A 14,842-nucleotide genomic window follows, 5' to 3' on the forward strand; every position below is an offset into this window, starting at 1 on the left:
CTCCAGAAGGCCCTTGTACAGGTTCAGCAAGGTATTAATAACACATAGAAAGCACTTAGCAGTCCCTGGCACAATGAAAATGACATCCATTAATAATAACGATATTGATAAGAATCATATACTATTCTCTGAAAAAGATTTAAAAGGAAGAAGAGAAACTACCTTTTACCACTAGAGGCCCCCCACCGTGTGGTGCGTAGAGACCCATAACAAATTTCAAGGTAAGGAACTTCATCTTCATTTTAAACTGGCACTCGACTATTACTTTTTAAAAAAGTAATTAACCCTTTACGTGTTCCCAAAGGGGCCTTCATAATGAAATTCCTGTTGCTATTGTTACCAGTGTTACTGTCGCTACTGTTAGAGTATTCTCAAAAGAGCCTGTCTCCCTCTCCTGGAGTGGAACTTAAAATGGGGCGGAGGCAGGGAGTTACCAAACCACTGCAGTGTATGCTGAATTCAATAACCTGTACTGCTAACGATCCAATCTCATTTCCCAAGCCTCTACTATCCTCATCAATTTTTCTGCCGATATACCATCTGTTTTCCAATTTCCCTCTGCCTTACACGTGCAGAATTTGTGGTAGAGAGAAGCCCTAGTTTGGCAGTTCTGCAAGTGATAGCCCAAGAGGTAGGGGGAACCTTAAGTTGAAGTCACCTGAAGCATGTTTGGGGTTAGGGAAAGCAAGAGTGTGGCCACAGATCTGCCCAGAGGCGCGGCCCCCAGCTGAGGAGACCAGATGGCGGGAAAAAGCGGGGGTCCACCGACTCCGCGGCTATCTGTGATCCTACCCTTGGCCAGGCCGGGGAGCCAAGAAAGACTTCCAACACTCCCCAAGTTTCAGCTCAAGTCTTCTCCGAGGCTGCATGTGCCCCAGCCTCGCACGCCTCCCTGCAACGTGGCCGCATCTGGGGCGCCCTCATACCCTCAGGGTTTCCCAAACTCTTCCATTCTCTTCCCAGGCCCAGCCGTGTCCCAGGTCTCCGGGTCCCTGGGTTCTCCTCTCCGCGTGCCGGGTGAGTCTCCAGCTTCTCAGACTCCAGCAACCCCAGCCAAACCCCTTCGCTGCCTGGAGCCTTGGCTCCCGCGACACCGCCCGGCTGCGGGGCGGGGGCAGGGCCAACGGCGGAACCGCCCCCAACCGCCTCCCAGGCCAGGCGAGCAGGCGGGTGGCTGGGGCGCCTCCACCTCCTCTTCCTAAAGCGGCGAGGCGCAGAGGAGCGGCATCACTCGAGCCCAGGTCCCAGCCACCACCACTCACAGCGCTCGGCGTTCAGGAAGAGGAGCAGCAGCGGAGGCGGCTGCTTCAGCGGCGGGCGGGAGCCAGAAAGGTAGACTGAGTCCCAGGGAGCTGCGCCGCTAACAGCCCACCTCCTAGCCCCGGGCTACGCGCCGCCAGCCCAGTAACCCCACTTTTGTGTGTCCTCCCAGGCCCCGATCGAAAAGCCTGGGAGGGCCGCCGAACTACCCCCGGAGGAGGAGCCAGTCCGAACCCAAGGCGCCACCGCCGCAGAAGCGGAGCGAGGCAGCATTCGCCTCCATGGCCCACTCGCCGGTGGCTGTCCAAGTGCCTGGGATGCAGGTGAGGAAGCGCAGGCCGCCCCCGCCGCCCACGTGACTGCTTGGGAGCCCGGTGCGCCCTCGGTGCTGGGCACCGGCGACAAGGGACGGCCCCAGGGCTCCCCTGAGGGCAGGGCCGGTCACTATGGCCAGGTGACCTGGGAGTAGGGCTCGAGGTGTTTCCTGGTGTGTAGGCTAGGTAGTGCTCTTCGCTGGGAAGGCGAGGCGGGACTGGAGCGCGCAACTAGGTGGAGATTGAGGCCGGTTGGGGGGTATAAAAATAGGCCAGAGCCACAGACACCTGCGCCTGCTGAGCTTGGCACGGTTGGGGATGGGGGGGCGGAACGTAACCTGGGCGAGATGGAAGTGCCTTGGAATTTGTGGGGTATAACGCGAGTAGTGAGTGCCCTACACCCCCCACCCCAAACACACACTCAAGTTGGGGCGGGGCAACACCAGGGGTGGCGGCGGCGGCGGCTTGAATTGGGCTCTTCCTGTGTGCGTAGGGCTAAGAGAGAGGTGACCTCTTTCTCCCTTTCGGTACTGCTGCTTAAGGGCAAAGTTGTAGCTTGCTCCCCGACCTAGCCCAGCCCATAGTGTGGCGTGAGAAATGCTGGTTCTGTTCAGAGTCGCTGAGGTGATGACTTCTCAGCCCCCTCCGTGCCTTTCCCCCAAGATGACTGTTACATGTGGTTAAAGGAAGCTTTTTGTCTTGGACAAGGGACTACTGCATGGGACCTAACTTGTTACTTGAAGTCTACCCAGCCCAACCCCCTCCCATTATATTTTCATTTTATTAAAGGTAAGCTATGTCAGAAAACTTTTTATGCTGTTATGTTTTTAAATCGGTGCACTTTAGGCTATCTGCTAAATGTTATCCAAATCTACTAACTTTTTAAAGCATTCATGTTCTATTTTTTTTTCCTTTGCTAGATGGCCCAAACAACCCATTTAGGGGCGAAAACCACTGAAGCCTCAGTCTCTTATGATCTAAAATGTGAAAACAAACTTTTTTGAAGTTCAAAAATAAAATGTTTAGTAGTAAATAGCTTATATTTCTAGTAGAAATCAAAGAGCTGTAGACTGGGGCCTCAATTTACTTATTGATGCATGGAGTTCTTTTTTTTTTTTTTTTTTTTAGTGTTCTCATTTTATGAATGGCCACAAAAGTGATTTTTAAATTCTTTCCCCAAATGGGATTATTTGTGCACCTAGAACTCTTGGTGTGTCCTAAACACCAGACATTTCAGCTGCATTTAGGGCAAGTCTGGGTTGAGTCTCAGGAAGTTAGTGTATATTAAATAAAGAGAGAGAGAGAAAGGGAAATAGGAAATAGTAGGGCTTAAAAAAAAAAAGATTAATACACTCAAGCCTTGCAAAATGCCTTAAACTTTCTTCCTCTCAGGCGGCCTCCCCCCTCCTTCCCTCCCTCTTTTCCCCACGCACCCTGCCCCACACCCCATTCATTCAGTTCTGCCTTTGATTGTGTCAAGGGAATTCATAGTTCACAATACTAAGTACAGTTTTGCTGTTTGATCTGGGAAAAAGTGACATTTTCTCACCGTGCTCTTCTTTCCATTCTGTGGAGAGTAAAACGATGCACATGTGAAGTTTGTCTCTGAGGGTCTCCATGCTTCTCGCTCCATTGTGTGCGCGAGCCTGCGTGCGTGCGTCAGCAGAGTGAGTGCCTCCAGTTCATCAAGTTTGTGATTCTGAGGAACTCTGTGTGCTGAGGGGAAAATGGTTTCTGATCTTTATTTTATTTGTCTTGACCTTATTGAATTTATATGGTTTAGGAATTGCTTGCCGTTCAGTATTTCTGATTGCTCCCTGCTTTGTTTAATTATCTGAGTTGCCTATCTCTTGAATTTTTAAATCTTAATTAATGTGGATTCGAATGTGAATCACATACTTTAAATCACAAATTCTGCCTTTCACTCTGTGCCCTCTGAGTTGTGATTACTTTGTCCCACCTAATTTGAGTAGGGCAAACATCTCAACGTTAGCAAAGAGGAGAGGAATCTTTTTTTTTTTTTTTTTTTGGTCATTCTCTTCATCTTAATGAAATGGTAAATTCTTAACTTCTTATTTCCATTTTATTTCTAATATAGTTCTTAAGCACTTTGTGCAGCACACAGTTTTTTCCATAATTGAAATTGTACAATACCTTAATAATAAATTTGATAGCATGCAGTGTGACTCTTGAACCTAGACTATTTTTATTATTGTTATGTAGCAAAATATTGCAGATGAGATGCAGAAATCTATCGTGAGCTTGTAAAATTCTCCTACAGTTTTATGAAGGCGTTAGGAGCAACTTTTAGACCTTTAGAAAACTTGAGTTAGCCATATGTTCTTGAAATTACGGTATAGTGTTTCCACAAATCGGGGTGAGGTAGCTGACCAGCCTATAACTTTTTAACAGTTTATTTTAGAGAATTATGAAGATTGATGGGAAAAATGATTTTTCCAGAAATACAAACAAAATTACTTTATCCACAATTATTTTCTCCCTCTGAGGAGAGACGTGAAGTAGAAGCCCAGCTACCTGTTCTATCACTTAAGATTTCCAGCATTCCTGACTTTCAAACAAAGAAATTGCTGTTGCCACTAGTTTAAAATAGAAAAGAAACTTGGAGTGAAGAAAGAAAACCCAGGATTTCGTCCAGTTCAAACTCTTCCTTATGAATTAATTATTCAAACTCATATTGTTGATATTTCTTAATATTGTGGTAATGAACATATTTTGCCATATTACACCAAATGTTGAGGATATGAAGTTTTTTGTACTTAATTTGTGCTTACTTCTTTAGTGTGTAACTAGAGGAATTTTCCATACCAGTAGCTGAACTCTTGAAAATATTTAAAGTACAACTTAAAAAAAAAAACCAATAAACCTGTTTCTTTCCACTCAAATATTTACTCTTTAATGATTCAAACCCTGTTTTCTTTGAAGTTTTCAGTTATAAATCATACTTAAGTTTAAGATATTTCCCCTTAGAACCTACAATAGTATTTTTGAGGACAAGTTTTCATTTAGAATATTGTTGATTGTTAAATCTTTCGTAAGATGTAGGTGGAAGAATAAAGTTAAATGTTGAGTTAGAGTACTAGATGTTATGCTTTATGCTGTGCCTCTTGTTAAAGAGCTTTTAAAGCTTCTGCTAAAGAACTTTAAAATTAGCCTTCATGTATCTTTAAATATGACCAAGGTGGTACAGTTTAAATCTAGTTGTCATTTGAGATAAGAAGTAGAAATGAAGTTTAATGGTTAATGATCACTTTATTGAAGACTTTTATCTAAGTGGTGGGAAACACTGCCCGACATTGGTGAACATAATCACTGGGTTCTGGGAAGCATACTGACGTATATTACATGTTCTACCCTTAAAGATCTTAAAATCTTGTTGAGTTGTTAAAACTAGCACATGAAATATCAAATAATGCAAAATCTGTGAACTCACTGTAAGTATAATAGAAGTTTCTCACTGGAAGTGTTGAAGGCTTCCAGAAAGTAAGCTGACCCCAAAGTCTTGTTAGGATGCACACTGGGCAGGGCATTTCCAAGCAAGGAAAAATCCCCAGCAGAGGTAGACAGACAAGGATTTTTCGACTTTACAATGGTACTCACACAACCATTCTGTTTTTCGCTTTCCATACAGTATTCAGTAAATAACATGAGATAGTCAACACTTTGTTGTAAATAGGCTTTGTATTAGATGATTTTGCTTAACTGTAGGCTACTGTAAATGTTGTGAACACGTTTAAGGTAGGCTAAGCTATGATGTTTGGTAGGTTAGGTGTACTGTATTAAATGCCTTTTCAACTTACAATATTTTCAACTTATGATAGGTTTATTGGGACATAACCACATTTTAAGTCAAGGAGCATATGTATACAATATAAATAAGGAAAGGTGCACTGCATTTGTGAGCGCATGCACACATACACACAATCTTTGAGAACAGGATAAAGTCATTTGGGCTGTCATAGAGAATTCCTCTAGAAAAATGAGACACGATAAGGTCGGAAAACTGGATTGAGTACAGATCATGATTGTCCTTAAATGCCAGGGAAGGATTTTGGCCTTTGAACTAGCCATTAAACATTTCTGAGTAAGGGAGACTCAATGTACCAAGTTATATATCGGAAGAGAAATCTCAAAATTGGATGAATGAATCAACTGGAGGATTGAGAGAGGGAAGGCAGTTTGATCTACAGAGGCTATTTCTTCTTTTTTAATTTTTTTTTTTTTGAGACAGGGTCTCACTCTGTCACCCAGACTGTAGTGCAGTGGCGCGATCACAGCTGACTGCAGCCGCCACCTCCTGGGTTCAAGCAATCCACCCATCTCAGCCTCCAGAGCAGCTAGAACTACAGGTGCACGCCACCATGCCTGGCTAATTTTTATGTTTTTTTTTTTTTTTTTTTTTTTTTTTTTTTTTTTGCGGGGGGAGACAATGTTTACTGGTTGTCCAGGCTGGTTTCCAACTCCTGGACTCAAGCAATCCATCCACATTGGCCTTCCAAAGTGCTAGGATTACAGGCGTGAGCTACTGCGCCTGGCTACAGAGGCTATTTCAATGGGTCAATCATAGTTATACAGATGCAATGGGCCTTCCATGGACAGGTTCCCTTCCATATGTTTAGTACTATGAAGAAAAAATTAGTTACCAGGCTTAATAATTAGCTAGTTTCAGAAGGAAAAGTTAAAGACTGTGGTGTTGAATATGAGGGAACTGGGAGACTTATGATACATCTGAAAGAAATTGGAAAGTAATGGGGAAGAGCCAGATCTGGTAGGAAGTTAAGGATTTCTGTTCTAGACTTGTGAATTTTGTGGTAACAATGGGATGACAAAGTACATATGTCCAATAAGTAGTTGAAGATGTAGAACTGAAGCTTTGGTCATTAATCAGATATTTACTGAGCATCTACTCTATGCCAGGCACTTCACTTGAAAATGAAGGACTAGAGGCATCAAGGAGGGAGAGGTTCATAATGCCAGAAAGAATACGTGGAAGTGAGGGCCCTCATGAGACAGGGCACATAGGTTGGAAGAAAAGTAAGAGTGGCTTTAAGATGTATGAAAGGATGAGAACACGTGTCAAGTTAGAGAGTTAACTGTGGTGGGGGATGGGGGAGATTCTTTACTTAACAGTCTTTGGGAAGCCTACATTGGAGAAAGAATTCAGGTTGGTACCAGAGTCCAGTATGTGGAGTTCTTACCTCCCTTACACCTCCCTAAGGGGATAATCAGATTTGCAATTTGAGGTTGAAAGCATTGCTTTGCATTGGTGAACCCGAATTATTGTCCTTGTTATTGAGTAGTTTAATGCAGAGATGTTGAATATGCTAATGATAATGGCAGAAGACCAGCTGGAACAAAATAATCAAAGACTGTTAGCTGAGAGAAGGCGGGGGTAGTTAGAACTTTTGACACTAGGGGAGTAGGGACTGTAGGGAGAATAAACAGGAATTGGGTATGATAGGACATGTGCCTTCAACAGTAATCAGAGTTTAGAAATGGCACTTGAGTACAAAGGTCCATCATCATGTACTTCTCTTGCTTGAGTCACAGCAAATGAGAGAATATAATTTAGCTGGTACTTAGGAACCATTGAACATTGTGATATTGTATTTTTTATTCTGCTTTTCATATTCAGTGACCTTGAGCAAATCATCTACAAAATGGGGAATAATAAAAGCTGCATTTCCTTTGCCTCAATGAGAGGTTATTAGGATGAATTAACTATCATCTGTGGAGTTGGAGCTCCTTTGTAAAAGGTGTTATGATGTATGGGGGCAGTTCATCCTGCAAAACAATGCTTGGCTAATCACATGAAAACACTGCCATTATCTCATCTCTCTCCTGCTTGATAACCCACATTTTTCTTTTGAAACCCAATCACCACCCCACACCACCCCAATGATGCACAAAGCCCTCTGCTCAGCTTTCCATACTTTCTGTTATATGGCTCCTCTCTGTAGATCTATACTTAGTTCCCACTACATCCCAACAAGAAATCCCTTTAATTCTACCATGCCAGTCACAGTTCAATAATCAGTGATTGGCCAAATTCTACCTGATTTTCAAGGTCCTCCATCTTACCTTCTTTGTGAACTCTCTCTGAATGTCTCAGGCTATAGAAATCTCTTCTATTTCCAAGCACCTATTCTGTCTATTGTCAGTAGTAGACAGTCTTGTCCTTAATGTATATACTGCCTTAGATTTTCTCTAATTATATATGTTATACTTGCCTCCCAAATGAGGTTGTACATTTCTTGAAGGCAGGGACCATGTATTTCACTTTTCTTTATACCATTAGGTATGAATTATATGTAAAATCTTGGCTAATCACTATACTGTACAGTGGACTTTTCTAACTGTTTAAAATTCTGTTTCTTTAAAAATATTGTACAATGCCTGAACTCTGTACACCTTAAAGACTAATTTATATGTGTACAATGTAGACTCTATACTTATTTAAATGATTTTCATGTATTATGTGTAATATGTCTAGCAAAACATTCTTGTAACTAATCATCTGTCCACACACACTGAAGCTCTCATTCTCTTGTCTTCCACAGACTTTGAGAGAAAAATGAGCTTCATTGCTTTCTTGGTAATCATGGCTGATTTCAGGCAAATTTGTTTCTCCCCTCATCTCTTCTGCTTTTCTCCTTCCTTCTAGTTGTACTTTCCCGTGACTCTTCAGGGTCCTCTCATTGGTGATTTGGACCTATCTACCTCTTGTTTCTTCCCTCTTCCCTCCCACTCCCCAAAAAACAAACATAAATAAAAAACTGTTTTACTTTCCTGTCTGAACTGTCACATTAGAAAGAATCTGATAATTTCACACACACTAAGATGTTTTTGATTAATGGCTTAATGCTTTACTTCTCCATGGATATTCACATTTTACAGAGAATTATGCCTTAAGAAATGGAAATCTAACAGAATTTCAGACAGCTTGATAGCAGTTTTTGACTAAGTTCTGTGTTCTGAAAGAGTGGTGGTTTTACTGGTTTTATTTGTTGCTAGAAAAATGGTGTTAGGCTAACAAAAAATAATAGTATTATTAGCTATAGTACAACAAACGCCTTTTCATTTCTTGTAATTAAGACTTGAAGAATTTCCACCACAGGTACATGTAAAACAATGTCTCTGAAGGAGTGGCAGAATGTAAATCATTTTTAAAAAATCAATTAAATACACAGAACTAAAATTTTGACCCCTTCTTTTTTTCCTTTTATTTTAGTTGACATGTAATAATTATACATATCTATGGGATACAGAGTAATATTTTTTTTTGAGGCAGGGTGTCACTCTGTCACCCAGGCTGGAGTGCAGTGGCACAATCACAGTTTACTGCAGCCTCAACCTCCCAGGCTCAGGTGATCCTCCCACCTCATCCTCCTGAGTAGCTGGGACTACAGGTGGTCGCCACCATGCCTGGCTAAGTTTTGTATTTTTTTGTAAATTTGGGGTTTCACCATGTTGCCTGGGCTGGTCTTGAACCCCTGGGCCCAAGCGATCCACCATGCTTGGTCTCCCAAAGTGCTGGATTACAGGCATGAGCCATTGTGCCCAACTGAGAGTAATATTTCAATATATGTATATGATGTGTAATGATCAAATCAGGGTAATTAACATATCTGTCACCTCAAACATTTATCTTTTTTTTGTGCTGTGAACATTCCAAATCCTCCCTTCTAGCTTTCTGAAAATATACAATAAATTATGGTTAACCATATTCACCCCTACAGTACTGCAGAATAGAATTTACTCCTATCTAGCTGTAATTTTGTGTTAGTTCTCCAATCTGTCCACATCTTCCCCTCCTGCTTCCCTTCTCAGCCTCTAATACTCACAATTCTACTATCTATTTTCTCATATGAGTGAGAACATGCAGTATTTGTCTTTCTGTGCCTGGCTTAATATAATGTCCTCCAGTTCCGTCCATGTTGCTGTGAATAACAGGATCTCATCCCTTTTTACAGCTGAATAGTACTGTCTTGTGTATACATACCACATTTTCTTTATCCGTTCTTAACCCTATCTTCTGTGCATTTCTCACTTGGTCATTCGCCATTTTAGACTAAAGTGTTAGATGGCAGGAACCACATCTTTGAATTAATGCTTGTAGAAATCAAATATTTATTGAAGATATTAACTAATTTCTCTCAATACTCCTATAACGTAGAGTGATTCTGTAGGAAAATGCCTTCAAATTTGGATTTAAACATAAAACTAAGGGCACATTGACAGCTAACTCTACCCACGATCCCCTTTGTTGTCCCTCCCTAAAACCACATATGACTTAGCAAAATCACCTGACGCGAACATTCAGAGAAACCAGAAAACCTATATGTGAAACATATCCTGTCCTCCATTCCTGCCTGCCTCTCCCCACCACCCCTCACTAGCATATACCTTGCCGGGGATAGAGCTACAGGATGCATCTAAAAACTCCCCCTCAGGCTTTTCTGGACTTGTTCCAGCCTTCCCCTGACAGCAGCCTGCTGGCCTTTCTTTTCCTCCATTTATCATAGCATCGTGGATGAGAAGGATTTGTGTCTCAAAATATCAGGTTAACCATTGGTATGTCTTAGCTTTGGGTAGTCTGGCAAAATTAGAACAAAACGGTGGTTCATACTTCCTGGGCCCCAGAGTAACAAAATTGTAGATTGCTTAGATGAAAGAGTTGAAAATAGTCTAATTATCTTTTTTATATGTTCACTTTCTCTTTTTTGGTCAAGCATCTTAAAAAGTGTGCTGTTGAGGAAATCGAAGCCATTGTGTTTTTGCATTTTTCTCATGAAAAATGTTTACAGAAAAAGTTTTCAGCCTTTCTTTGTGATCCTTGTAACAGAGATTGTGTGTTGTCAGCAGTGTTTTAAATTTTTCCCTCTCCTTCTATTACCTCTTAAAGAAAAAGTGGGAAAAAGAAATCTGTACAAGTACAACCCTATTAACTTAAAATACAAAGGACTGAAATGCGTTGAGTTCAACTCAACCATCAATGGGGTTTTTTTTCAATTTGTTTATTATGGAACAATAGGGTGTCTAGCCAAAGAATTAACGGTTGCTTTGAATTATGGAAAAAGCTTCCCAGTATCAACTTAATGAAGTTTTACTGAATTTGAAATCCACACCACACTAGATGTGTTAGGAAATTTCTAAGCATGCTAGTGAATTACTCTACCAGGTTTCAATAGTGCCTGGTAACACAATCCTAGGAGTGAATTTTTGGCAGGTGGAGGAAATACTTTAAGAACATCTAGAGGCATCCAGATTTTTCTTTGAAAATGCATTTTTGAGTTTCTCTGTTAGTCCCTTTTTAACCCTTCTTCCCACCCCCAGCTTTCCACTAAACCATTTGCTTTGGGACGTATCAATTTACAGTATGTTATATTAAGCTAGGTTTGACTGCTTGATGCACTATAGTATAAATAACAGAGCAGTGGGTGGTGGGGGTGGGATGGGCAATATAGATAATCAGGTGGAGCATAAGCTGTTATTAATGCAAGACAATTTAGGGGAGCTGAGCCAATAGAAACCATAAAGTCAGAATCTCTTCCCAAAGCCTCTGCCTCATCATTATCGCTGCCCACTAGAGCTGGGAAAGTTTCTAAACTCCCTGATCTCAATTTCCTGCCGCCTGCCTTAACTTTTAGCAGAAGCACAAAAGAAACCAATCAGCAAAGTATGCACACATACTACTAAGTATGGTGACAGAAAATAGAACTTTGACCTGTTGTGGTTAAAGAGACTAAAGTCAATGTATCTGACAGCCTCAGGGAAATAAGCATATTTCAAATTTATGCTTTTTAAGTGCTACTGACCCCATGGGAAGAACACTTGGCAAACTCATTAATTAGGATCCTGTTTGAGTTTCTAGTTTTAGTTCAAATCCTTTGTTTGAACTTAGTGGTGAGCTTTCTTATGTGCTTGTCAGTAAATGGTAATACATTGGACTTTACCAGCTTGGACAGTGGTGACCCAGGTTTTATGTTTTTACACACACAATCTATGTGGTTTGATTTAAGCCAGAAAATTATTAGCAGCAAAGTTTGGAAGGCCTGCTTTGGGTAGGACAGAGTGCTTGCTGTCTATCTTTGAAATACAAAAAATATTAGAGAGTCCTTGAGCTCAAGAAGTTTATACTCTAACCAGAGTGACTAGACACCTACACATTTAGAAATCTAACAATGCAGAACAGTAGTAATGAATCCCAAATAAGATAGAATCTGATGTAGAAGCATCCATCCCAAGGAAGACTGGAGTAAGAAAGGAAACTATCATTTATAGAATACCTTTCTACTAGGCATTCGTGTTTTGCTACTCCACTACATTGCTTCTCGGCAGGATGGCCTTCAACAGACTTTTAAAAGAGAGTAGGAGGCAAGCCTGAGAAAAGGCCCAAGGGGACACACACAGGCTCCTTGTGTAAGAGAGATTTGGTGTAGGTACCGATTGGTATGAATGGTGTTAGGGCTAGACTGTAAAGGGCCTTGAATGCCAGATTGAGACATTTATTCTTTACTCAGTCCATAACAAGGAGGTTTGGGTTTTTATTTTTTATTTTTTTTAGCAATATAGTGAAATGATGAAATAACGTTGTTTGTTTTGGAAGATTGCATTAGGCTGTTGGAAACCTAACAGGCTAGGCTGGAGATAAGGGAAGGCTTAATTGATAAGGGTTTAATCTAGGTCAGTGATGGTTAAACTGGAGCATGCATGGGAAGCACCTGGAGGGCTTGCGAAAACACAGACTACTAAACCTTAGTCCCAGAGTTTCTGATTGAATAGATCTGAGGTGAAGCCTGTGAACTTGCATTTCTCATGAGTTCTCAGCTGCTCTGCCAATTTGGGGAGCACTTTGAGCACCACTCAAGGATGACTTTAATAGACATTGGCGACCCCTTAAATATGAGAAGAAAGGAAACATGATGAGAGAGTAGAGTCAGAGATAAGGCTGAGTTTGGAAGAAAATTGGTACATTTTGGGGAATGTTGAATTTGAAGTGCTGGTCACATATCCAAGCAGAGGCAATCAGTAACACGTTTGTTGAAGAGAGGAGGTGGAGACTGGCGAATCTTATGTGAGGATAGTAGAGGAAATTGTGAGAGATGAAAACAACAAGATTTCCAGTTATCTTTCCAAGAAGCTGAACTCAATTTTGTGTTAAGTTCTGCAGCTTCCAAAATCTCATGGTCACCCATGACTTCTGTTTTCCTTAATCTAGGCAGGTTTGCGACTTAGCAAACACCCATCCTCATCATTATATAGTTATCATTGGCCCATGTGTGCTGTTAAGTAACCTACTTCAGTTTTTATTGATTGATTTAATTTTATTATTGTTATATAATTTTATTATAATAAATTTTACAATAATTTTATTGTTTATTTTGTTATATTTATTTTTATTGTTTTGGTCTGGATAAGCCCCTTAGATGACAAATTCTTACAAATAGAACCTTTCTGTGGAATTATGTTACCATGCTCAGTATGGTTAGGTGTTTACTGTAGTAAACAGCTCATTAATGCTTTTATCTTCAAATGCAGACCCTTATTAAGAACATGAAATCTGTTTATGCTTATAGTTGCTAAAATGCAACTTGGCTAAAGTGATATAAATGGCAGTATCTTAAATGCCAGTAAGTGGCAATATTTCCCCCACAGGTAGAGATTTTTAGACCTCTTATTATGTCCCCCCCTCAAAAAAAAACACAAACAAACCAGACTTAATAGTTCTGGCTGCATACACACACACACACACACATACACACACACACACTCATTCACAATCCTGACATTTCAAAGCCAATTTGTATTTATATATGTAAATTCCTGGAAGGGAGAGGAAGTTACTTCTGAATCATTAAAGAAATATCAAACCACTTCCTAAATGGCCTTTTCTGCTCTCTGAAATATTCTGTATACCTGTCGGATGCATATATTATCGTTTGCCAACAGGTACCCAGTAGGAAAGCTCTGAGTTTAGTTCAAACAAAGGATTAGAACTGAAAATAAGAGAAGCAAGTAGGGCAACACCAAACAATGTGAGCAAACTTGATTTACCTACCTCATTCACCAACTTTGGACCTAAATCACTTTTCAATTTCTAAAATGAACACACAACCAACAAAAACGAATCCATCCTTCAGAATCAAAGATTTGCCACCAATGAGGATGTGCAAAAGAATGTGAAGAAATATTCTCTTAAAAAATTTTGGCTGAGCTCCTTGGCTCACGCCTGTAATCCCAGCACTTTGGGAGGCCAAGGTGGATGGATCACTTGAGGTCAGGAGCTCGAGACCAGTCTGGCCAACATGGTGAAACCCTGTCTCTACTCAAAATACAAAAATTAGCTGGGTGTGGTGGTGCATGCCTATAATCCCAGCTGCTCATGAGGCTGAGGGAGGAGAATCACTTGAACCCGGGAGGCGGAGGTTGCATTGAGCTGAGATCACTCCATTGCACTCCAGTCTGGGCGACAGGGTGAGATGCTATCTCAAAATAATAATAATAATTTAAGCCGTATTTAATTATCACTAGAATCCCTAAGAGACTTGCTTCCTCTTCAGGGAGTTAAATTTATTTGGATGTAAAAATGCTGATATGTTTACCTTATACCTTACACTTCATTGTGAAGATTTGCTGGGGAAAATGATAGATAGATAAATGGATAGATGAATGAATGTATATATGCACCCTCAATGTGTATTGCACATGAAGTATATTTTACATTTGAAAATACTTTTAATCTGTCGTGTGAAAATAAGGCTTGACATTTGCCTATAGAGTTTTTAATAACCTATACTAATAGTAGATACAACTATTTTTAAAAAGTGGAAAAATGCATTGTCAAAATAAAAATGAGTAACAGGATGCTCACTGTGTTCAAGGAGAAGAAAAATATCATTTGAAAATGTCATTTAAAAAGGTCGGTGAATTAAGAGAAATCAATGTAATTTATGTAAAAAATATGTATTCAGTAAAAATTGTGGTGTCCATGGACTTGCTAAATATTTTTATTATATGAAGATGTATGGAAAATATGTAGAATTCTTTACCTCATTTAAAACCTCATTTACTGGAAGGTAAAAACCTGTGAGCATGTACCTATGTCTAAATATATAATAGTATTGTCAGGATTTTACACATGACGCACTTTGATTGTAACACATGTTGCACGTTTATTGTGGCTAGTTCTTTCTACCTTTGATATTTAAACTCTTAGTATTCCTGAAGAAATTGAACTCACAGCAGTC

General features: G+C 40.5%; 1 protein-coding gene across 3 annotated transcripts in view; it reads left to right on the forward strand.

Moving 5' to 3' along the window:
- Window positions 1-1,156: 1,156 nt before the first annotated feature.
- Window positions 1,157-14,842, forward strand: part of STK26 (serine/threonine kinase 26) — a 52,260-nt gene continuing 38,574 nt past the window's right edge. The window contains exons 1-2 of one of the 3 annotated variants that reach the window (XM_054472482.1): window positions 1,157-1,332; window positions 1,433-1,583. In XM_054472482.1, coding sequence (XP_054328457.1) covers window positions 1,542-1,583 — 42 coding nt within the window. In that variant the 5' untranslated portion in view covers window positions 1,157-1,332; window positions 1,433-1,541. Of the gene's footprint in view, window positions 1,333-1,432; window positions 1,584-2,127; window positions 2,364-14,842 lie in introns of those variants that run through there. The other 2 variants (XM_063660822.1, XM_063660823.1) reach the window with 2 other exon arrangements.

Source organism: Pongo pygmaeus, chromosome X (genome assembly GCF_028885625.2).
Source record: "Pongo pygmaeus isolate AG05252 chromosome X, NHGRI_mPonPyg2-v2.0_pri, whole genome shotgun sequence".
NCBI classification, from domain to species: Eukaryota; Metazoa; Chordata; class Mammalia; order Primates; family Hominidae; genus Pongo; species Pongo pygmaeus.